Genomic DNA, 25,430 nt, shown 5'->3' on the forward strand with positions numbered 1-25,430 from the left:
TTGATGAAACTATCATAGTTGGTTAAATTAAGTCAAGTACAGTACAGGTGAAGAGTGTGTGTTTGTGTGTGTGTGTGTGTGTGTGTGTGTGTGTAATAAGATTATTATTATTTTTTATAATAACTAGTATATTTATACATTCATATAACTCACATGCAGCATTAATGAAGGATACATTTTTAAAAGTTTGGGGTCAGTGAGATTTTTCTTTTGAAACTTTCTATTTGTCAAAGAATCCTGAAAAATAAAATGTATCACAGTTTCCACACAAATTTAAAGCAGCACAACTGTTTTCAACATTGATAATAATAATCATAAATGTTCCTTAAGCATCAAATCCTCATATTAGAATGATTTGTGAAGGATCATGTGACACTGAAGACTGGAGTAATGATGCTGAAAATTCAGCTTTGATCACAGGAATAAATTACACATTACTATATTCACATAGAAAACAGATGATACAATAATATTTCACTATTTTACTGTTTTTTGATCAAATAAATCTTAATTATCCCAAACTTTTGAACAGTTCTGTATCTTTTGCTCTTCTGGAAATAAGTTTGAGCTAATAGCACAATGAAGGTATTTTCTTGTCATGATACAATGAGTCATTTTATTTAAGATACCGTATATCAACAAAGAATCATAGACAGATGGTAAAGAAATATATAATTTTTGCATTAACATATCTTAAAACGAATCCAATTTTTGTGATTAAACAGAACAAAAACAATTACACAGGAACTTCAAATAATGTATTTGCTGTCTAGTGGGCTGCATTTCAGACTAGTGCAAATTCATGCATGCAGAGGGAAAACTCAAAAGGACTGGCCTCATCTGCATATCGTCCACATTTGAACCAATCACAGCAGACGGTCGAAACCATGTGATAAAGACCAGCCTTTACACAGGTGTGCTACAATGTCTCTCTCAGTTCAGTGTAAATACAATGACAAATGATGTCTAATGCTACAGTTTATGACTCTTTTTGATACCCAGACAGCAACATAGTGTCGGCCCAGATACGGGCCACATCCGGTACATGTGGATTTAAAATGTAAATCAAATTGAAAAATAAACTTTTCACTCACAAGGCCAATTTGGCTACTAAATTAAGTTACCGGCCATTCAGAATTTCTGCTAGTCAAAAAAAAAAAGAGAAATGAACCAGATTAAATACGTAACAACTTATATTAATTTAAATATATATATTATACAAATTTGGATTTCATACATTAATTTCTTATTCAAACAAATCCTGTCATCTCCTCCATTCCTCTTTCATCCTCATTCAATCATTTCATCCTCTTTCATTTCAGTCCCACCAAACATGTGTTTTAGGTGTCTAGAGATCAATACAGTACAGTTTCTGTTAACCAAATGCTTTTTAATCTTCGCTATTGCGTGAATGCAAATGAACAAGCGCGCCGTTACGTGTTGCGTAGTGACGAGTGTGTTCAAGTAAGCCAGATATGAGCAGATTCTGCGCAATACACTGTATTAAATATATCATGACGACTCACGAGTATTTACACTAAATCTGCACAGATTTGGCTTCTGCACGAACTTCCCAAAGCAAAGTGAGTAAATATAATAAGCAACAGTGATTTGACAGCGTGACCCACCACAAACCTTTCAAACCCTGAACGCGTACCAAATGCGTGCCGGATCCGGGCCGACACTGTGTTGCTTGTCTGGATATAGATGATCGATCAAACATGATTGAAGCTGTTGTTTGACTGGACAACATTAAAAAGACATCAAAATGGCAAGAGCTGAAAAGTGCTACTTAAACCAGTGATGTAAGGTCATTGCTATCAGCTCTCTCAGACTGAGCCAGTGTTCTGACCCGAAGTGCTCAGGTCTGGCAGACGCATTGATCTGAACAGCGATGGAGCCGTCGACAAACCTAAGATATCGGGTTTCGAGCACTGCACTTTTTCCGGATTAAACTTTTTGATCCGGGTCAGATCCGGGCCACATCTGGCACATGTGGATTCAGCGCGTGCCGGATCTGGGCCAACACCATGTTGCTGTCTGATTATGAACGATCGATCAAACATGATTGAAGCTGTTGCATTAAAAAAGGGGCTTTCGCACCGGATAGTTCTAGGCACTCGCCACCAGGGTGATTCCTAGAGAACTAATGGTTCCCTTAGGAACGTTTTCCTGGTTGCGTTCGCACCGCCAGTAGGAACTCTGAAGTGACGTAAGACACGCTTGTTGTTGTGACTTATTTTGAACGCCAGAGCTCACAGCGCTCGCATTACCCGTGTTCATTAGTTTACGATCTGTCTAACACGTTATTAGATAGAATTGTTATACATAGAAAGTAGACGGTAATGATATCGATTAGCGTATGGCGTGTGGTTGATATCCAGTGTTGCTGAGCAGAAATACATAATCATATTTCTCTTGGTCTCCTCAAAGTTGCGTTGGGTTTTCTCCTCAGCGTAAAGGTTTTCAAATCACTGTTTTCCATGTTCGTAGAGTTAGTTTCTGGAGTAAATATATAGGCTATAATCTGTGTGTTTACAACCTTTTTTTTAAAATGGCGGGTACTGGTGTTTCGCGTACGTTCGGCCAATCAGCGAACACTAACGTCACTGTAGTTCCTATAGTGCTGGTTTAGACCGACTCTAAAGTAGGAGTAAATTAGTCCCTCCAAAAGGAGTTCCTAGAACTAAAATCGTTCCTAGTTCCTGCGCCAAAATCCGGGTACTTCCGGCAATACTTCTAGGAACTATGAAAAGGTTCCTCCGGTGCGAAAGCCCCTGTAAACATCAAAATGGCAAGAGCTGAAAAGTGCTACTTAAACCACTGATGTATCATTGCTATCAGCTCTCTCAGACTGAGCCAGTGTTCTGACCCGAAGCACTCAGGTCTGGAAGACGCATTGATCTGAACAGCGATGGAGCCATCGACAAACCTAAGAAATCGGGTTTCAATGCACTTCTTGCAGTTTAATCTTGTCAACATTGACCACGAAAGTTCACTGCCATCCGAAGTCCATCCCCGCCATCTGGTAGAACCTCAGGTTGTGTGGCTGGTAGAATTCCCTCAGTTTCTGAATGACCTCTGGGTGGATCTTAGGATGCGTTCGGCCTTTGGTTTTGCCCAGACAGTGAGGTTTGCTACTGCCTTCTGGCTTCTTGAGGCAAGGGAAGCCCTTGGTCTTGTTGAAGTAGAAGTGTTTATCCGTGATGATCCTCTGCAGGCCGAGGAAGTCTTGCACACGACCCAACTCGCCCGCCGGGTCGCTGATCAGTCTCTCTCCGTGGACGAAGTGTATCTGCGCGAGCGGGAAGTATGCTAGCCATCGCTCCAGGTGTGTGGCGTACAGGCCAATGTACAGCGGACTCCAGAGCGAGTCGATCTGACCCGCCGAGCGGTTCTTAAACGTCAGGCTCTCGAAGCTGGGAATGTCTGGGGTCTTTGAGATGATCTGGGTGTAGTCGGAGATTGCGCGGGTGATCGGGTCTCGCACTACCACGATTAGCTTGATGTCGCGCGACATGGCGTGGATGCGGCCCGGCGTCTCGGCGGTGACGAAGTATCTGGGCGTCTTCTCCATCACGATCTGCCCGTCGAGGGCTTTGGGCATCATGCTCCTGAAACACAAGAGGAACAGCTGAGGTACTTGATTATAAAGATGCACGATTAATCGTTAAATTAAATATTGTTAAATCTATTCAAACACCCACTAAATTACTGTGATTCGGCTCGTCTATTAAAGCTTTGACAAGTACGATCGCAGTGAACATTCAGATCACGTATCGGTATGAAACCGCTTCACTAACAGTCTTGTCATCCACACAGTATCATTATTTCTGTGTTACAATAATTCATATTATCACAGAAGTTCTGGGATAAAAGTTTATAGTTCGGATATAAACACTGATGTCTACGCTAGTTATCAAAATAGAGTAAATCAGCTTTTGAAAGCAACTTGACGCTTCAAATTAAGATTGTATCAGTTGCATCGTTACACCAGTAGGTGGAGACAAGTTACTGTTAAAAATGTACGTCATTGAATCATTCATTCAAGAGATTCTTTCAAAAACACTGATTCATCCAGTAACGAAACAAGTATTTATGAGTGAGTCATTGAATCATTCACTCAAACTGATAAAAAAAATAAATAATTGTATCAAATCAAATAAATATTTTTTTAAATAGACTTCAGCAGTTAATATTTAGTCAGAACCTCTAGTAAATTGAATGTTATTTTGTTTAGTAGTCCGGGAGAATCGTGATCTCTATTTTAAATCGTGAATTTCAGCTCTGCTTGTTTACTTCATCACAGATATTGTTTGTCACTTGATTTAAGTATAACAACCTCTGCAAGATTACACAAACTTACACTTATATTAAAGATACTTTCTAAATATCTTATTTGGTGTTGCTTCTCAAGTAAATATATCTTATTTAAGGATTTTAAATAAATATTTTTACCGAAAAGACAAGATATTCATTAAAAATGGGATTTTCTTTAAATGTGTATCAAACAGGTTATATGTATATATATATATATATATATATATATATATATATATATATATATACATATATATATATATATATATATATATATATATATATATATATATATATATATATTGCTAATTGAAATAAAAAAACACATTAACTCTTGAAATTTTGATTAAATCCAAAACACAGCAGCTCGAGTTCTTACCAGAACCAGGAAGTATGACCATATTAGCCCGGTTCTGTCAACACTGCATTGGCTGCCTAATAAACATCGCATACATTTTAAAATATTGCTGATTACTTACAAAGCACTAAATGGTTTAGCTCCGCAGTTCTTGAGCGAGCTCTTAACGCATTATAGTCCTTCACGTCTATTGCGATCTCAAAATTCCGGCCAGTTAATAATACCTAGAATATCAGAATCGACTGCTGGCGGTAGATCCTTCTCCTATTTAGCACCAAAACTTTGGAACAGTCTTCCTACCATTGTCCGGGAAGCAGACACACTCTGTCAGTTCAAAGCTAGATTAAAGACACATCTCTTTGACCAAGCATACACATAATACATTATAGACTTCTATAATTCAAAGTTAGGCTGCATAGATTAGGTCAGCCGGAACGGGGAACACTTCCCATAAATCCTGATGTACCCGTTACATCATGAGAAGAATGGCATCTACACTAATATTAGTGTCTGTGTTTATCTCGAGGTTTTCCCGCAGCCTCCCGGATCCAGGCCGTATCCAGATCTGATGAAGGACCTTCGCCTGGATCCGATGACAACGCAGTGCTGAAGTGCCAACTAGTCTCTCCCTATGGAGGATCCCTTTACCACTCTACAGATAAGGCGTTGTCGGGAAATTTCGTTTCGCTTTCCTACCCGAAGTGACAAAATAAAATAAAATTCTCTATCAAAATTCATAAGGAAAGCCCAGTACTTTGTTTAGGCTTGGTCTGTAGGGAATTCTAAACCTGCGCACATATATTCAAACGCACATAACTATAGAACCAGTTCTTAATGCGCATGTGAACGCCATCAGCGTTTCTCACAGGGTCGTGTTTAAAGTCTGTGTAGAGAGAATTGTGTCGTCTTAGCGGCCCCTAATTTAATAACAAATGATCGTTGCGACGGAAGCGAATCAATCAAAACTAACTTTAGCTTGAAAATAACTTTATTAAAGAACCGCTATAAAGCCAAAACAATCTCTGTTACCTTAAATTATACGTTTATCTCTGTAAAGCTGCTTTGAAACAATCTACATTGTTAAAAGCGCTATATAAATGAAGATGACTTGACTTGATTAACTGAAATAAAATAAAAAATAAAGACTTAATTTACTTCATCTAGTTATCAAAATATTTCTTATTTTTATTTAGTTTAACATGATGTACTAAAATAACTAAAACTGAAATAAAAATGAATAAAAACAATAAAGACTTTTTTTAAGTCAAAAACATGCAACAAAATTACAAAAATTTTAAGTAAAGTTAAAATTAAAATAAAAAATTACAGAAGAAAAAACATAATAGTATCCAAATGATATTAAAATAACAATGGTATCAAATGTCTTATCATATATGATCTGATATGCATTTTCTTCATAGAATTCACCAATAAATTTGACAAAAATAAAGTTCTGCTGCTCAAATCTAGCTTAAAATCCGACAGATGTCTTTTTATGATCAAACATGGATTCTTATCATAGAATGAGAAAGAAAATATAATATTTGTGGCACTGTATACAGTGGAAAATGCTATTTCTAATCTAAACAGTGAAAATACCTAAAGAACATAGATTAATTATATATATTGTCATACTTTTGGATTTATTGGATTCATCTGTCAAAGTAGTCAAAACTGCAGTCAGAAAGTCAAAACAGTTTTCTGTAAGATGTATGAATAGAAATATAATATTATTATATATATTATATATAATAAAAATTTCCAAGAGGAAGTTCCTCAATTATGCCATAACGGCGCCCTCTGTCTAACACGTTATTAGCGAGTGTTTCACTGCTATATGCTTCATTTTTTCCCATCTGAATATATCCTATATTAAACAAATGTAGGAACTGTAATGACGACGAGTTAGGAAAGTCATCAAGTAAAGTAGAGTCTCTTCTCTTTGCCCTCCAGCATGAGTCTGGCGTTTCCACAGATCTGCTGTGCTGAAGTATTGATCACACCTGAGCTAATGAGGAGACCTGCGTTCTGTCCTCGAGCAGAACGACTCTGATTGGCTGTAAATGAGAAGAGCAGTGGTTCCCAGAATGCATCAGTAATGCTGATTCTCCTGCAGATGTGTAGCCGGTATCAATCACAGGGAAACTAATGGCATGCATGCGTGTGTTTCCTTGCGTTGGCAGATGGGACTCGTTTGTTTTAAGTGGCTCGTCGGCCCACGGGTTTAATGGTCCACCTGCACCCCTGCCTTTACAACACCACCACATCTAATGTGTGTTTAAGAGACGACACGTCCAGAGTCAGACCAAGGTTATTTCCGTAAACGAAAACTGAAACTAAGAATAAAACTATTGGTCAAAAAACATTTTCGTAAACTGAAATAAAATTTTAATTTCAACATTAATGAAAAACTAAAACTAAACGAAACTAACAACACTTACTGAAAAACTAACTGAAAGAAAATAATAATTAGCTAAATTAAATAATCGTTTTCAAACTTAATAAGCTCTAATCCTGTACCTGAAAATCACTTTTCTCCATTCCACTGTGCTATACTTTACACCGTGTCCTAACCAGACGCGATGCGATAAGATTCCAGTGACAAATAATAGGCTTGTTTGAGATGAGCAAAATCTGCGCAGAATCGATCACCGGTGATCAGCGCGAGATGCATGCCGGTTAGAAATGTGTCCGAGTGCGGTCCGCCTTGCTCTGATGTCATGCTGGCGTATGTCAAAAACCTCTCGCGAGCGCAAGGCGCACGTGTCGGATTCTGCAGTCGAGCGCAGTTGCTCTCCACCGACTGCGCTGATCAAAAGCATGATGGGAAACGACTTGCTGACGACACAGCTTAATGCTCATTGGTTTAAACAACTGTGATGTATTGTTCTCTTTTAAAATGTTTTGATTTTAAAACAAGAATATCATGTTTTATGTGTATATGTTATAGTGAATATTCCCAAACTATCTGACAGTGCGATCTCTTTGGGTTATGCAATTACATTTTTATAAAAAAATATAAAAAAATAAATAAAACCACATATGTCTGTATTAAAGAAAAAAAATATTGATAAACATGTATTTGGAATGGAATTAAATAACAAGTACTTTGGGTGTCTTGTTCATTTTATTTATTTTCATATAAAAGCAACAGAACTTGAATTACTTCCAGTTTATTAGCAACACTGTGCACGAGCGTGAATCCCGCGATATCCATCTTTGATCTCGCAATCCACTACGAGAAGAGAGAACTGTCCGGCTTGCCTGCGCTTTTTTCACTCCTCCTCTCACTGCAGCCGCCTACTCTCGCATACATTTCAGGCGAGGCAAGGCGCACCTCAAACAAGCCTAAAGGCCAATTTATACTTCTGCGTCGAGTGTACGCCGTAGTGTACGTCGTAGGCTACGCACGTAGGCGACGCCGTCGTGAGCATTGATACTTCTGCGAATGTCTGTGTTGCTCTGCAGTTACACCGCCGAAACGCTAGTTGGCGCGGGTGGGATTTAATGTTCCACTGTGTTTACATTCCTCGCGGCTGTTTTGAGTTTAGGTTTCTACGAGCAATGGCGACTGAAGGAGTCATACAGATGGCTGTATTTCCGCACTTCTTCAAGCAATCTCTCGGTCACTTGGTCTATTTCCATGGCTCTTCACTGATCTTCGGAATTTAAAAATGGCGGGCGGGCGGTGCAGAGTCGAAGATCATTCCGGAAATGCGTAGGAGGAAACGCGATGCTATCCAGCCGACCAATCACAGATCTTGCGGTCCGCGTCGCCGCGACACGTAGTTACATTTTTGAGGAGGTGCGCGTCAGGGTACGGCGAAGGGTACGACGTATGGTACACGTCAATGCGTATGCTACGCCGTACCTTCTACGCGCACCCGACGCAGAAGTATAAATTGGCCTTAATGTGTCTGTCCACACTAGACGCAACGCGACTGCGAGATGCGTCAAAATCAATCAAAACCCACAGCCAATCAGAACATTGTGTGGGCGGAGTCAGCCAATCAGAACAGCGTGTGGGCGGAGTCTTGCGGCGAGTGCACAGCACCAGAGAGTAATCCTGACGGCACTCACAAGAAAATCACTACATAAAGTCGCTACATAATCAAATTCACAAATATTACACCATTCAAATATTATTCAAATACATAGGCTGAGTTACTTAAACAATCTTTGTCAAAGAATACACTTGTTTGTTCACAGTTTGAACGTTCTTGTTTCCATTTGTTTAATTTCAAGATCTGAGGTGAATTATCCACTGTTGCTTTTACAGCTACAAAGCTGGAGCACTAAATGATATTCAGAGTCACATGACACGCTTTTAACATTAAATAAAGCACATAAACAGTTCCTGACATTATCATCGCCACACTTTGTGTTTGTTGTTCCAGCGCGACGTCGCAGAAAAACAGAAACCGTTTCTAAAATAGAATCGTCGCGTGTCGCCGTCGCGGCTGGATAGGACACACACTCTCATTAACATGGAAAAGATACATTTTATCGCGTGTCGCGGCGGCGCGGCGCGTTTAGTTAGGACACGGTGTTATTTTTCAATGTATGACGCGCTGGAGTCTCGCGTCTTCTGCAGCGTAACGTGATATGACACGAGGCTCTAAAAACGCCGCAATGAAGTTAAAATAAGTTAAACTTTTAAAAGACGCGTATGGAGACCTTCGGAATCCCCACTCCAATGCCCACGTCTCTTTTCCGTTTTTCAAAGCAAAACCGCTTTCTGTGTGAACCAGCCCTAACAAGCAGAAATGGCCAAATAAGTATTTCCATCATGTCTAGACCTTATGCAAATACAGCTGTAGGTTAATGCCAGGTGAGATTTAACCATCTGATGTGAAACTAGCCTAAACAAGATAGGCTTACCACACATATTAGACGATCCCACACTGAACATTTGAATATGAGTATAACTATGAGTATATGATTGTAAATGATGCAATAGACAAAAAGCATAAATGGATCAATACAAGAATAATGTCTGAAAGGATTAATCATAGAAATAACTATGGCTGCACGATATTGAAGGAAAGTGCGATATGCGATAACTCATTAAAGGAGAAGTTCACTTTTAAAAAAACTTTTGCTGATAATTTACTCACCCCCATGTCATCCAAGATGTCCATGTCTTTCTTTCTTCAGTCGAAAAGAAATTAAGGTTTTTGATGAAAACATTCCAGGATTTTTTCACATATTATGGATTCCATTGGGACCCAAACGGTTCAAGGTCCAAATGACAGTTTCATTGCCGCTTCAAAGGGCTTTAAACGATACCAGACGATGAATAAGGGTCTTATCTAGCGAAACGATCGGTCATTTCAAAAATAAAATAAAAAGTTGACGTTTTATAAGCACAAATGTTCGGCTTGCTCTGTTCTGTGATGCGCGTTCGTGACGTCACGTAATACGCAATTACGTTGAAAAGGTCACGCTTGAAAAATTGAAGAAAATGTTCTTTTTGGCTTTTTAATATTAAAACACTCAGGATGCGCACACGAAATGGGCATTTTAAACGATAAACTGACACAAATACATTTGAAAATGTTTATATGGTCCTCCTTCCGCACATTTGTAAACACATCAAACTTGACCTTTTCAACGTAATTGCGTATTACGTGACGTCACGAACGCGCATCACAGAACAGAGCAAGGCGAACATTTGTGCTTATAAAACGTCAACTTTTTATTTTATTTTTGAAATGACCGATCGTTTCGCTAGATAAGACCCTTATTCATCGTCTGGTATCGTTTAAAGCCCTTTGAAGCGGCAATGAAACTGTCATTTGGACCTTGAACCGTTTGGGTCCCAATGGAATCCATAATATGTGGAAAAATCCTGGAATGTTTTCATCAAAAACCTTAATTTCTTTTCGACTGAAGAAAGAAAGACATGGACATCTTGGATGACATGGTGGTGAGTAAATTATCAGCAAAAGTTTTTTCAAAAGTGAACTTCTCCTTTAAATAATGCGATGTTCGATATACGATAATGATTAAAGTGTGTAAAATAAACTTAAATGATCTTTAAACAAGTGTTCTGTTAACTCTGTTAAACTGTCATTACTAAAACTAAAACTGAAACTAAATGTATAAAAACTAAATAGAAATGTGTTCACAAAATAATAACAAAACCATTAATGAAACTAAAACTAAACTGAAATTTATAGGAAATTAAAAAATTATATTAAAATAAAAACTAATTTAAAAATGAAAAACTATAATAACTTGGTCCAAACACATCCAGTGAAATAGATTCTAACTATACAAATGTGAAATTAATGCATTTAATATCCAACAATATTATTGATCTCCTGCATTGACACTATTATATGAGAAAAGTGAACAGTTCAGCTAAAACAAATGATATCTGTGATGTTGAATGAATCAGATTGATCTCGATGAATAAAAACATACCGCAACTTTTCAGAAATCAAAACCAGTTTTGAAACTTTCTCATTAATGAAAAAAACACTAAACTACAGAAATTACTGTTAGAGCCATAACAATATTAATAATAAGTCGCCCTGTGGTGATAATTCAGCTTTTAATGTTGTTTATGTGTCTATGTGGTGTTTTTAATATGCTTTAAGACAAACCATGTGTAAGTTCATAAGTCGACAGCATTGCTGAGTATTTCCTCCTTAAAACTGCAGTGAACCAAAGACAGTCTCAAACACACGCTTTGAAATCGCTGGTGTTTCTGACGTCACAAACTACCTTGTAACCAATCAGATCAACGTGTGATCGTCAACCAGTGGATCTCTGAGCTGAGTGAGTGAGTGGAGGCGGGGCTCATTTGCATATTCATAGAACCGCGCATACTAAATGAGGCAAGGGTGTCGAGTTACATTCAAGATATTTCAAGGAAAAAAAACGTTTAAATATGTAATGTTGGTGATCAAAGATGAGTTTTAAGGGATAAAATGATTGAGGGGGACTTTAAAACTAAATCCATAAAATGATGGAACACTTAAAAGCTTCTATATAGAACCTTTTCTTCTAAGAGTGAATCAGACTTGCTGATCAAGGACAGCATGTAAATGAATGATGCTCACAGTTGTTACGTGTCTGTTTCCCTGTTTCACCTGTGCTCCGGGTCATTGTTAGTTTCCAATGGTTACTGATCGAGTTGCACACCTGTTTCTCGTTATGTTTATTATCATGTTCTGTGTGTTTAAGCCCTCAGTCTCCTTTGTTCATTGTTCGGTGTCGTCTTGTTGAAATGAGGTTGTTCTGCAAAGCTTTCTCCTTGTGTTCATTGTTTGGATGAATGATTAAAGACTGTTCTTGTTTGCTACTCTCTCAGTTTCTGCATCCACCCGTGACAGTAGTAATGGGCGACGAAAGCACGTGATAACAGAGAGCTGTCCGTCATGCGGTTCAGATGAAGTCACACTGAGGACAAGCCACATGATTCCTCTAGTGTGTTTGAGGAGACCGACTCGTATCGATACAGCCGATGCCAATCCCACAGTCGGTGACTTCATCTGAGAGAGCACTTAGCCTAAAGACTTCCCTCGTTACCTCGGCCTATCATGGGGCCAGCGAGTCTATTAGTGCCGCCGTTAATTATTAATCGCTTCAAGTGAAGTGAGCGGTTTGTACTCGCATGAGCCGCTGAGGTTTAGGCCTCCGGATAATGCAGGATTTCTATTCAACTTCTACGGGATACAGAGCAATGTGTTCAATAACACTGAATATGGCTCATTCATTTTTTGTCTATTGACTTATTTGGGAGGGAAAGTGTACAAATGCAACTCATATAAACATGCCAGGGTGACAAAACATCCTAATGACAAAAAAAGAATCATTAAAAGAATAAAATGCTTTGAAAGAAACCTTTTAAAGTAGTTTAACACCTTTTATTATTATTTCATAGAATATTTCATTCAATATCTGAAAAACATTTAGTCCACAGGAAATTATGTGTCAACTGTCAAGTATTGAAATTTCGGAAAATATGACAATTTATGGCAAGGCAAGGTTAGTTCAGGTGTAAAATGTCAACATTTGGTCAAACACAGTGATATTTATGAATTGATCATTTATTATATATTTTTTAATATGTTTGTAAATGCATTGTCTATAAATGCATACATTAATATACATTTAATAATATAAATATATATAAATATATATTATAGACTCATATATATATATATATATATATATTAAAAATGTACATGCCTGAAGTTGGTTTTTGACCAAGACTGAAAAATTTACAGAAATATTGAAATGCATGGAATTTTATGGACTGTCGATTTTTGTGTAAGTACTTAAACACATTTATCACTGTTAACACTGCAATAATTTTTTTAATAAAAATAAATAAACATATTTAATAGCTAAACTTTGGTCAATAAATTAATATAAATCCTGTAATATAAATCCTGTAATGCAAAACAGAAATGTGTGTGTGTAAATAATATAAATATAAGCTTGTCTTTACATTTCTGGAAATAAAGATGTAAGGAGCAACACCAACATTCATTTGAAACATTTTTTTTTTTTTAAGACCATAAAAACCAAAATGATTAGAAAAGGTTCTATTTCTGAATGTTTTACTAGATTTGTACGTTTCTTTATTGTGGACACTAGTGTTCATGTCCTTGCCCTAAAGACAGTGCCGTTTATATCTAAGTTTTAAATCTGCTTTAACTTCACTGAGAGGAAAGAACAAAGACGCGATCCAAAGGAGTTTCATTCAGATCGGCTTGATTTTCAGTTTACATTGAACAGCCAATACATGTTTTCTTATGAGAATTAGCGTAAAACTCGTAAAGGCCGATTCAGGACAGGCAAGTCTTTGTTTGTAAATGATCAGAGAATATAAAGATCAGTGTAAGTGATATGGATTGTGTGTGAGCTTTGAAGCGCACCGCAGGTCTCCTCTAATTGAGCAGTGTTTGGCCGGAGACTCGCTGAATAAACCCAGCGCTGCCGTGAGTATTGATCGTGATGGGGGTGGTAATGTGTGTGTGTGTGTGTGTGTGTGTGTGTGTGTGTGTGTGTGTGTGTGTGTGTGTGTGTGTGTGTGTCTCAGCTGGTGTGGGCGGCAGGTGGAGTGTGTAGATGGGCTCATCAGCGGCTCGCTCCACACACACACACACAGATGTGAGGCAATTACGCGTCTTCTGTCCAGATACAGCAATGGATGTGATGAGAGTTTGCTCATTCCAGTGAAGCCTTTAATGAGAAGATAAAGCCTTCGTTTTTCATTTTTATAAACGCTGACTTACAAATAAACACCTCTCACACACCTGGACGCTCGAGGACATGCTAGTGTGTGTCTATATACAGCATATATATGTGTGTGTATACCACAAAAATAAGAACCAGCAAGACTGCTAGATTGATAAAAATCATAAATTCATCAAATAATCATATTAAAATGATTTCTGAAGGATCATGTGACACTGAAGACTATATAATATATATATATATACACACATTTTTTACATGCCTGAATTTGGTTTTTGACCAAGACTGGAAAATTTACAGAAATATTGGAATGCATGGAATTTTATGGACTGTCGATTTCTGTGTAAGTACTTAAACACATTTATCACTGTTGACACAGCAATGATTTGTTAAATAAAAATAAATAAATAAACATATTTAATAACAAAAATTTGGTCAATAAATTAAAAATACAATTTAATGAAGGCAATATTATATTTATGTTATAAATCCTGTAATGCAAAACAGAGGTGTGTGTGTGTGTGTGTGTGTGTGTGTGTGTGTGTGTGTGTGTGTGTGTGTGTGTGTGTGTGTGTGTGTGTGTGTGTGTGTGTGTGTGTGTGTGTGTTTGGGCCCAACCATCCGTTTCTTTGCATACAGAGGCCATTAAAGAGCCAGTCAGTTGTGACTCTGTCCACTTCCCAGAAACATCCATCATCAGGGGCCGCAGACGGCAGATCCCGACACACACTCCCCGAGGGCCCTAATGAACCAGCAGTGGACCAGAGCCTTATGCTGATCTCAGAAAGCACTGGATACTGATGCTAATACACACACAACAGCCAGCGTACACACACATACACACACACACACACACACACACACACACACGTTTCTGACCAGGCTTCTATACTTCTGTCATCGGCCGTCATTTCCACGCTATATTATATAATGGTAACACTTTACAATAAGGTTCATTAGGTAATAAATGCTCATTTGCAATACATATAATACATGTAAATACATCATAAATGTACAGTATTTATTAATCTTTGTTAATGTTAGTTAATAATAATCCAGCTGTTCATTGTTTGTTCATGTTAGTTCACAGTGCAGTAACTAATGTTCACTAATACAACCTTTGATTTTAATAATGTATTAGTAAATGTTGAAATTAATATTAACTAAGATTAATAAATGATAGAGTTTTGTTCATTCTTAGTTCATGTTCACTAATGAACCTTAATGTCAAGTGTCACCTATATAATAACTGACAGTCAGATCTGGCTCTTCTAGCATGAATCATGATGTGAATGTATATGTTTGAAAAGCATGTGTACAATATTAATTTATTTAAAGTCTCTTATATTACTACCATCCTCCTGTTCTGATGAGTCTGTGCCCTTGTGAAGTAGATGCAGGACTCATATTGACAGAGCATTAATAATGAATGGCTCCTCTCGGGACGAGCCCATGGATCGCTATAAAGGCATGTCTCAGTTCTACAGAGACAGGAATGCTCACCAATGACTGCGATGCAATTATGTTTTGGGCGTTTAAACACATGCATGTTAAAAAAGCAAACGCTCTCGCCAAAATCTAGGCTTGGCTTTGAATTTAAATGCCCATTTTAATGACATCTCCATTGACTTGCAAATGAGTTCTCATAATGTGATGACATCAGCGAACCGGATTACAGCGAGTGACGCGACATCATTCCCAAAGTTCCCTCCTGAAGGGAACACACACACTGCTTATTTTGCCGGATGTCTCCAGGAAATCGACCTCCACATTTTAGGTTCGGCTCGCCTGTCCCTCCACTAGTTCTGAATCAATATATTGATGTTTTTTTAGACCTCAAAAACTACAAATGTGTGTTTCAAAGCACGCAGAGATCTCTGATATTCCCCGGATCTATCCCGTGCACTCCTGAGGGAGACTCACACCAGATACAGCGCATCCGGACAGTATTCACAGCGCTTCACTTTTCCCACATTTTGTTATGTTACAGACTTATTCCAAAATGGATTAAATTCATTCCCTGATATAGACAGGTGTGCCTTTCCTAATGTCCAATCAGCAGAGTTTACCACAGGCGGACTCCAATCCAGTGCAGAAACAAGGATCATCCGTGGAAACCGGATTCAATTTTGAGTGTGATTGTGAAGGCTGTGAATACATGTGATTTATTTATTTATTTACTTGTAATAAATTTGCAAAGATTTCAAACAAACTTCTTTCATGTTGTCATTATGGGGTTTTGTTTGTAGAATTTCGAGGAAAATAATTAATTCAATCCATTTTGAAATAAGGCTGTAACATAACAAAATGTGGGAAAAGTGAAGCGCTGTGAATACTGTCCGGATGCGCTGTATAAAGCAGAGGGTTCCCACGGGAGCTTCAAATCCTCGGAAGTTTGTGAAAAATATAAAAAATCAAGTCCCTGGAAAGTTGTTGAGAGTAAACACACACACATTCATATGGAAGCTTGTTTCCGCCACAGAATAAAACATTTTAAAAGATAATTGCGACTTTTTATCTCACAATTGCGAGTTTACATCTCTCAAATCTGACTTTATTTCTCAGAATTGCGAGATATAAAGTCAGAATTGCGAGATATAAAGTCAGAATTGTGTGAAATAAAGTCAGAATTGCGTGATATAAAGTCAGAATTGTGTGATATAAAGTCAGAATTGTGTGATACAAAAGTCAGAATTGTGAGATATAAAGTCAGAATTGTGAGATATAAAGTCAGAATTGTGTGATATAAAGTCAGAATTGTGAGATATAAAGTCAGAATTATGAGATATAAAGTCGGAATTGTGAGATATAAAGTCAGAATTATGAGATATAAAGTCAGAATTGCGAGATATAAAGTCAGAATTGCGAGATATAAAGTCAGAATTGCGAGATATAAAGTCAGAATTGCGAGATATAAAGTCAGAATTGCGAGATATAAAGTCAGAATTGCGAGATATAAAGTCAGAATTGTGAGATATAAAGTCAGAATTATGAGATATAAAGTCGGAATTGTGAGATATAAAGTCAGAATTATGAGATATAAAGTCAGAATTGCGAGATATAAAGTCAGAATTGCGAGATATAAAGTCAGAATTCTGACTTTTTTTCTCGCAATTCTGACTTTATAACACACAATTGCAACTTTATATCTCTTTATATCTTTTCTCAGAATTGTGAGATATAAAGTCCAATTCTAAGAAAAAAAAAGACAAGACTTTTTTTTACCTCAGAATAGTTTATATCACGCAATTCTATTCACGCAATTGCGACTTTATTTCTCAGAATTGCGACTTTATTTCTCAGAATTGAGACTTTATTTCTCAGAATTGAGACTTTATTTCTCACAATTCTGACTTTATATCTCGCAATTGTGAGAAAAAAAGTCTGAATTATGAGATAAAAAGTCACAATTGTTATTATTTATTTATTATTCAGTGGTGGAAACAAGCTTCCACAGACACAGGCCCTTCCAAGTGCTTGAATTTATTTTGTGCAAGCTGTTTTCTCAAAAACATTCCATATTATTCCCTCCGGTCCGCTAATGTGTTATTGTGGCCTATGCGCACTAGCTTGCTTGATTTACGTTACGTTAGTGCGCTAGTAAAAACCAGTTCTGATTTCTGAATCAATATATTGATGTTTTTTTAGACCTCAAAAACAGCAAATGTGTGTTTCAAAGCACGGAGAGATCTCTGATATTCCCCTCATCGACAGACAGATCTATCTCGTGCACTATTGAGGGAGACTCACACCAAATAGATTTCTTTAAAGCAAAGTGACAGTATTGGCATCTGAAACATGAACTCGGAGCCTCAGCAGAATTAAACCCTGTGCTAACTGTAACTGAACCTCGAGTGAACCGGTCTGATGCCAGCATGAAGTGAAGGTCGAGCGTCAGCGCCAATCAATCGCAGATACACTGTAAGGACGAACTTCATCTCTCACCTCAGCCTTGATCTTTATCTGTGCTTTTGTGTTCTGTCAGATCTGGAATGAGATCTAGAACCCACGAACTACAGATTTAATCTACACTGTAAAAAATTATCATGATTTTAACAGTAAAAGACTGTAAAAATGCTACAGTGAAAAAATTATAATTGGTTAACAGAAAGTTGCCGTACTATATACGGTGAATAACTGTAATAGATCTAACTTTACAGTAAAATACCATTCAATTTACAGTTTTTGGAAGTTAAAAAGAACAAGTCATTGTATTATTTACAGTGAAAAAACGTAAATTGACATCCCTGCGTGACACTTCATATTTGATGTTTTTTTGTTGAAATTACTGTTTCTTCATAGTTTTTCTTAGTTTTTTTCGAATCCGTTATGTAAATTAGGTTTTTATGTTACATTTAATGTTGTGAAATTAATGTTTATTGCATTTTTTTTATTTCATGTGTGTTGCGATGATGGTGTGTGTGTGAATGACACTGTGCAGCTTCTATATATTAATATTAACTTTCTTGTGGAAAAACTGCTTGTGATGAGCTTTGATTGATCATGTGACTCTCATCGCCACTGTGATTGGTGGTTGTCAGTGTATTACAATGGTACAAAACAGATATAAGTACTTCAATAGGTCGGTAAATTAACATTATATCAGATAATGAAATAAAAAAAATTACAGTAAATGTAAGTTAAGTCTGTAAAACCTAAAATTTTGCTACCGTATTTTTTACAGTAAATATCTGGCAACCAGAAATTCTGGGGGGTTTTACCGTAAAAATAAATAAATAAATAAATGTTACAGTGTGGTTTTCTGTAAGATCTGAACTGAGATTGTGAAACATGCACGTAGACGACAGATTTAATCTACGCTTGATAACAAGATTAATGACCGGTCCATTCCCTTAGACCTGCACACGTCAGATTCCAGGATCTGTGTTTGTCTGCGTATCTGTCGCTCCTCGGCCATATGAAGTCCTGGAGATCATTATGCGTGGTGGAAAATGTGACTCGGGTTAAAGATCAATTGAAGGGTCTCGCAATAATGTCAAGTGGCCCGTCATGCTGCGAGTCCATCTGGTCTCGGTGGGATGACAGTCTGTCCGCTCGGGGGATTCGTGTGCCAATACTCAAACACAAAGGAATATCAACACAATACGCTCTCAGGCAAACGCCTCACTTGATATCCGTAGAAGCGTTCATTACAAAAGCATTTTCAGGCTAATTAATGTGGACACTAAGAGAGCCAACTGTGAATCGACAAAACAATCAATCAGCGGTTTAAAGCGAAGTAATTGAGTTTTGTCAACTCTCTGAGAAGCGTGACAAACCATAAAATTGAGCGGTGAGACTTTATTGAGGATAAATCTCTTGTTGGTCAAACTGTCACTCTATTATCAAGACAAACAAATGAATGAATAATTGACATGCGAGAACAAGGCCTCTGCAGACTCAAGTCCCAATCTGCCAAATTCATCAATCCCTCGGAGAAAATTCAGACATATTTTTCAAAAGCAGCTCAAACTGAACTATCAAGTGTTCTCGATATAACGCAACATCTGGCGACGGCTCGGAGATGATTAACACCAGCCCCACTTCAGAGGATTGCAATAGCCAGATGGCATTATTTCTCTCACTCCAACCTTTATGAATATTGTGTTATATTGATACCACGCCTCATCAAATAATACACTTATGTTCATCAGAAACAGACTTGTGGGAGTGTGTTGCACCGAGGCCACGCAGTGATGAAACTCACACTTTAGGACAGAATCTGTTCTGATCCGCTCGTGCAAATTCCGGTGACGCTTTACAGTGTCTATATTCATACAAAGGAATGTTCGGCAACACGATATTTATCTGAAAAGAAATGCTGCATGAAAGTCGCATCATTGATTAGGGAAGTATTAGTACACTGTAAATACATTCGTGACTGTATTACAACAGTTGCTGTACTGACATTGTAAGTTTTACTGTTGCAATTGCAATATTAGGATTTACAGTGCCCAATAAACTGAACCCTCTGGAGCTTGTCTGTCATTTTTGAATGAAAAATTTTACTTTTTTTTTTTTTTTTTTTTTACGAAACTTGGTAAAGGTTTTGGTACTTGCTATTTGAACACAAAAAAAAATTATGGATATGATTCATAAAGGTTAAATAGTCCTGTAAACAATAGTCACACTTGAGCTCCTCACGGTCAGAAACGAGCGCATTGGAAATGAATGAGACGAGTTTCCTCTAGTGGAAGCGTTTGGTACTGCAGCCGAACAACATCTCACTGAAAGATCATTTATTGAGATCTCAACCTCAACTTTGAAACACAACTTTTTTAGATTTATGGCTTGGATTTTCTCACAGATATTTAAAAAAAAAAAATATTTAAAAAAATTCAATTTAAATGCATTTTTCATAACAATAAATGTAAAATTGTATAACTTTTTTTCAAGGTCTTTTTTTTTTTTTTTTTTGTGTTTTTTTTTTTTTTTTTTTTTTTTGCAATAATCTGCCAAGCGTCTTCTTTATAAGATATCAAACTTCAGTCTGTGATCACAAGCATTCGAGATTTATGACCGTTTAAATTGGAAATTAAATTTTCAGGACTTTTGCTCAAAAAGTGAATAAATGGATTATAAATACTGCATAAATATAATTTAGCACCACAAAATCCCCTAAAAATACCAAATATTAAATAAATAAAAATGATTTAACTAAAACATAGTACAATCATTTAATAAAAATAAATAAAATAATTAATTGTCATTGACTGACACCCGAACCGAGGGATAAGCTCCCAGCAAATTAATTATGCAGTTGAATTTTTTGGACTAAGTGTGGTTTTATTTTCCTCTTGCCATTGTTGTCCTGATAAAGGCTCTTTATTGCCATCAATGGTTCACTTACAGAACCTTTAACATCTTTCCATTGCTTAAAAGCTTCTTTAAAGTGGAAAACGGTTCTTTATATTATTAAAGAAGAAAAAAAGTGGTTATTTTAAGAACTAATCACTGAAAGGTTCTCAGGGAAACCAAAACTGTTCTTCTGTGGAATCTCTGCGAAAACTATTTTGGAACCTTTATTTGTAAGAGTGTAAACTGTAAATGATGACATAATGTTCATTTTTGGATTCACTGCCCCTTTAAGAGTCGCCAAACTTTGCTTATTGTTTTTTTCTTTTGTTTTTTCTCCATGCATCACAGTGCAACCATAACAGCTAATCACAACTAAATAAAAACAACAACAACAACAACAACAACAAAAAAGGTATCCCACAATGCAACACAACATTGTTGTGCTATTATTACAGCTTTACTCACTGCATGATCACAGTCAAACCAAATGTATTCAGACACCTTCAACATCTCTCACATTATCACAGTTTATTCACTATAGTTTAGAAAATGGTACTAAAATATGAGCAGAACTCAGTTGATATTTGACTGGTTTTGTCCGTCCTTCTGTTAGACTGTCTCACACATGAATTATGTTGAATATCTGTCAGCTGTTAAATTTAACTACACAATTAGATAATACCAGTTTAGCTCAACCAATCACCAAGCAATGCTTCATTTTGTTCAGTCTGTGTGTAAAAAGAGCATTAGCGATCAAAAACACATGATCAGTGAATGAATAATTTTTGGTCCCAAATCTTTATACATTTTTGAAGAATTTTGGGGTAGCCTATAATACCTCATAGTTTACTTTATTTTGCTATCCTCGCTCACATAAATGAGCTATAGTGTCCTGCACACACTAGTAAAAAAAATATATCAAAAATTATATCTGGAGTCTAAATAATAATTTTTGGTTTGACTGTATAGTATCAAGGTCAAAGGTCATCATTACCTGTACCAGGTGAGTCCGCGCGCGTAGTGCCGGTCAAAAAAGTGCGGTTCCGATCCAAGCGCGCGCACGTCCGGATGGAGCCTCAGGAACTCCAGGAGCGCGCGCGTGCCTCCCTTCTTTACGCCAATAATGAGCGCGTGCGGGAGTCTCCGGGTCGAGCTGAGCTCTTCTCCCACACTTAACACGGTCTTATTATCATCCCATCCCATCGGGGAACTCTCCGTCGAGTCCAAGCAACAGCATCCCAGCAGAAGATACAGCACCGAGACGCACGCGACGCTGAGGGAGAACATGACGGCTAGTTTCTGCAAGAGTCTCCGCAGGTCCAGCGGCGCGTTGGTGAAAGTTGCCATCCCTCTCTGTGCACGGCCATTCTCCTCAGGACTTTATTCGCGTGACTTTGACGGCATGAATCTGACGAATGACAGCAACGCGCGCGTCCCGTAGCGAAGACATAATCATCATCATCATTATTATCATCGCGCGTGCCGGTTCTCATTCCGTGAGTAAATGTGCAGTGAAGAGTTGCATTGAGTCACAGAGACACTCGTATTATGTCCATGCTTAGGAGAAGACAGGAGACTGTAATATCCGTGCAGGAGCGCGTTGACGCGACTGTCCTGAAGCCGCTCGCGTTCATTCATGAAAGTGCGCGCGGAGCTTCAGCTGAGTTTGATTGGAGGGTGACGGATGGAGGCGGGGTTAAAGGGACAGTTCACGCAGAAATGAAAATTAGCCCATGATTTACTCAACCTGAAGTCATCCAGTATATGACATTCTTCTTCAGACGAATACAATCAGAATTATATTAAAAACTGTCCTGGCTCTTCCAAGCTTTATAATGGGAGTGAATCGCCATAAAAGTGCATCTATCCATCATAACAGTGCATGAGCTTTGAGTTATGAGTAAATTATGGGATTATTTTCATTTCTGGGTGATCTAACCCTTTAATGCTGCTCTACTGAGACATAAGATGAGCTGGAGCTGTTGGCATGGGGTGAAGATAAACTCATGCATTGTCTTTTTCATCATTCAGCCACTGTGGTGTGCATTAAAATGTGCTCTCCGTATAATAATAATAATAATGAAAGGCTTAATACTTTCTTTTTTCAGCCGAACACAATCAGAGTTATATTAAATATCCTGGCTCTCCAAAACTTTATAATGGGAGTGAATGGTACCTGAGATTTCAAAGCCCAAAAAAGCGCATCCATCCATCATAACAGTAATCCATACGGGTTCATAAAGGCCTTCTGAAGCGAAGATTAATATCCATATTTATAACTTTATAAACTATAATCATTGGCTTCCGGTAATGGAATGCATGACCTCTGACCCCTACGCTTGACGGTTTTGCTCTCTTACAAAAACGCTTCTCTTCAGAAGAACTTTATGAACCCCTGGAGTCGCATGGATTTCTGTTATGATGGATGGATGCGCTTTTGTGGGCTTTAAAATCTCAGGTACCATTCACTCCCATTATAAAGCTGGGAAGAGCCAGGATATTTAATATAACTCTGATTGTGTTCGGCTGAAAGAGAGTCATATACGCCCGGCTTGAGCTTTGGGTAATTTGAGGGTGAACAGCTTTTGGGCGAACTGACCATTTAATTGTTCCCTAACTTCCCTTGTTTAAAAAAAGTTGAAAAAATGAACTCAAAAATCAGGCGCAGTCATAAAATCTCATTCAGGTTATTGTATATTTAATTATTATAGGAGATGCTGAATAAGATGTTTGTTAATGTTCCTCTTAAACTTTAGTGTGTTTCTGACTCAGAGCCTTGAAACGTGTGTAAAGTTAAGCTACGGCTTCAGAAGACGAGCACACTTCCACTGTTATAGTGTTTATTCGCCCGTGTGATATTCCTCAGATGATGAGAGGAAACATCAGGACTGGAACAGCATGAGATTAGGCCTAAATGTTCACTTTTGGAGGATCTACTGGCACTGAAGAATGGCGTCTCTCGTCATGTCCTCCTCAGAGGCTGTGCTCGCGTGACCTCCAGCTTCTCTGTGAGATGTAGAGCAGGTGTTCTTGATCTCATAAGTGGTTTGTGGAGTTATCAGATCAGCGGTAAAGCTGAGCGATCACATTACTGTACGTGAGGACAGAGTTTACGCTCTCATCCACACAGCCGTTGTTTAGCAGTATTCCCTTCATTCCAGAGATCAGAAGGCTGACAGACTGTGCTTTTATTTCCTGCAAACGGTAATGCGATACCAGATAAACACCGAGAGTTTACAGTTCTGATATTTATTGCATTATACTTAATGATCCTCTGCATCATGAGCATCAGGGTAAATGCATTACACGGCCATTCTGTGGCGATTTGTCTGGTTTATGTCGTGATTTATTTCTCTCATCTTCCGAGTGCAGATGTGACCGGGGTCAAAAGGTCAAACTCTCTTTAACAGAGCCTGAGTTCGTCATTCTCCACATTTTGTTGCCTTTTTCAAATCTATACTAATACAATACTGCATAATGTTAATGTATGACACAATATAACAGTAATGCAATACAGTACACTATAATAGTCACGTTTGTTTAGATGGTTTTCCAATATTTTGCCCTCATATTCATCATATCTAAACAATAATAAGTTTGCATGATAAAAACAAAACATTTTATGCAGCAGTATTAATAAAAGAAATTATATATTTTGATTTTATTTATTTATTTATTTATAATTATTTTAAATATTTCATATTTATAATACATTTGAAGAAACATTAATATTGTATATTATGATATTCTATATTTAATTTCTCTCTCTCTCACACACACACACACACACGTTTGTGTAAAATTAAATAGCTAAAAAATAAAAACTATATAAAAAATGTAAAATCGTTGTATTTAAACAATAGTAAGATTGTATGAAAACAAATTTTTGTATGCAACAGTATTAATACATTGATAATATTAATATATTTGATTATATTTTTATATTATTATATGTTCATATATATTATTTTAAGTATTTAATATTAATAGATATTAATAAATATATATATAATATTCTACATCTATATTTAATTTCTCACACACACATGAGTATGTGCTAAAAAAATATGACAATCATATCTAAACAATAATAAGTTGCATGATAAAAATGCAGCAGTATTAATAAAAAGTGATAATATATTTTTGTTTATATATAAATAATTTAATTTGTTTAAAATGTTCATATATATGTGTGTGTGTTTGTGTGTGTGCGTGTGTGTGTATAATATATATATTATATAAATATTATATAATAAAAAAAATAAAAAAATTAATGTGCTATATTACTTAACAAATAAATTAAATGCATATTAAATTAAATAAAAAAGTAATGCTCTGATACAAGAAGAAAGTGGCACTTTTAACCATGGCTTAATCCTGCGTGTGTAAGTGTGTGTAAGTGTGTGTAAGTGTGTGTAAGTGTCATGGCAGTAAATCTGCTGGATTTCTCTGTTAGTTTTATCAATTGAACTTGTTTTCGAGGATCAGAGAACAAGGTCGCTCAAGTCAGTCCGAGCGATTGCACGTCTTCCGTGCGAGTCCAGGAACAGATTACTGGATGATGAAGTGGCCATCTCTAAAGCTGACCCCGGGTCAGGGCCAGTGAGCAGAAACACTGATTTATTTCCTTCAGGGCAGAAACTCTGCTTTCATGAAAGTATAATGAGTCTCGGAGCTTTATTAAGAGTCGGACCTGCGTTCTTCAAATCTTCAAATAACAAATAATGGCTTTGCTTGC

At 37.2% G+C, this 25,430-nt stretch overlaps 1 protein-coding gene across 1 annotated transcript; it reads right to left on the reverse strand.

The window, feature by feature from the left end:
- Positions 1–542: 542 nt before the first annotated feature.
- hs3st3l (heparan sulfate (glucosamine) 3-O-sulfotransferase 3-like) lies at positions 543–22,373 on the reverse strand. Its single transcript, XM_082152182.1, has 2 exons — positions 21,687–22,373; positions 543–3,614 (listed from the first exon to the last, which is right to left on the reverse strand). The coding sequence occupies exons 1-2, from the start codon at positions 22,037–22,039 to the stop codon at positions 2,996–2,998; spliced, it is 972 nt and encodes a 323-aa protein (XP_082008308.1). The 5' UTR covers positions 22,040–22,373; the 3' UTR covers positions 543–2,995.
- Positions 22,374–25,430: the final 3,057 nt, after the last annotated feature.

The sequence above is a fragment of the Leuciscus leuciscus genome (assembly GCF_965113295.1).
Source record: "Leuciscus leuciscus genome assembly, chromosome: 21".
Taxonomy (NCBI): Eukaryota; Metazoa; Chordata; class Actinopteri; order Cypriniformes; family Leuciscidae; genus Leuciscus; species Leuciscus leuciscus.

Coding starts and splice junctions, on each gene's coding strand:
- hs3st3l (XM_082152182.1), bottom strand. CDS start 22,039: ATGGCAACTTTCACCAACGCGCCGCTGGACCTGCGGAGACTCTTGCAG. Junction 3,615..21,686: donor CGCGGACTCACCTGGTACAG/GTAATGATGACC, acceptor CTTGTGTTTCAG/GAGCATGATGCCCAAAGCCC.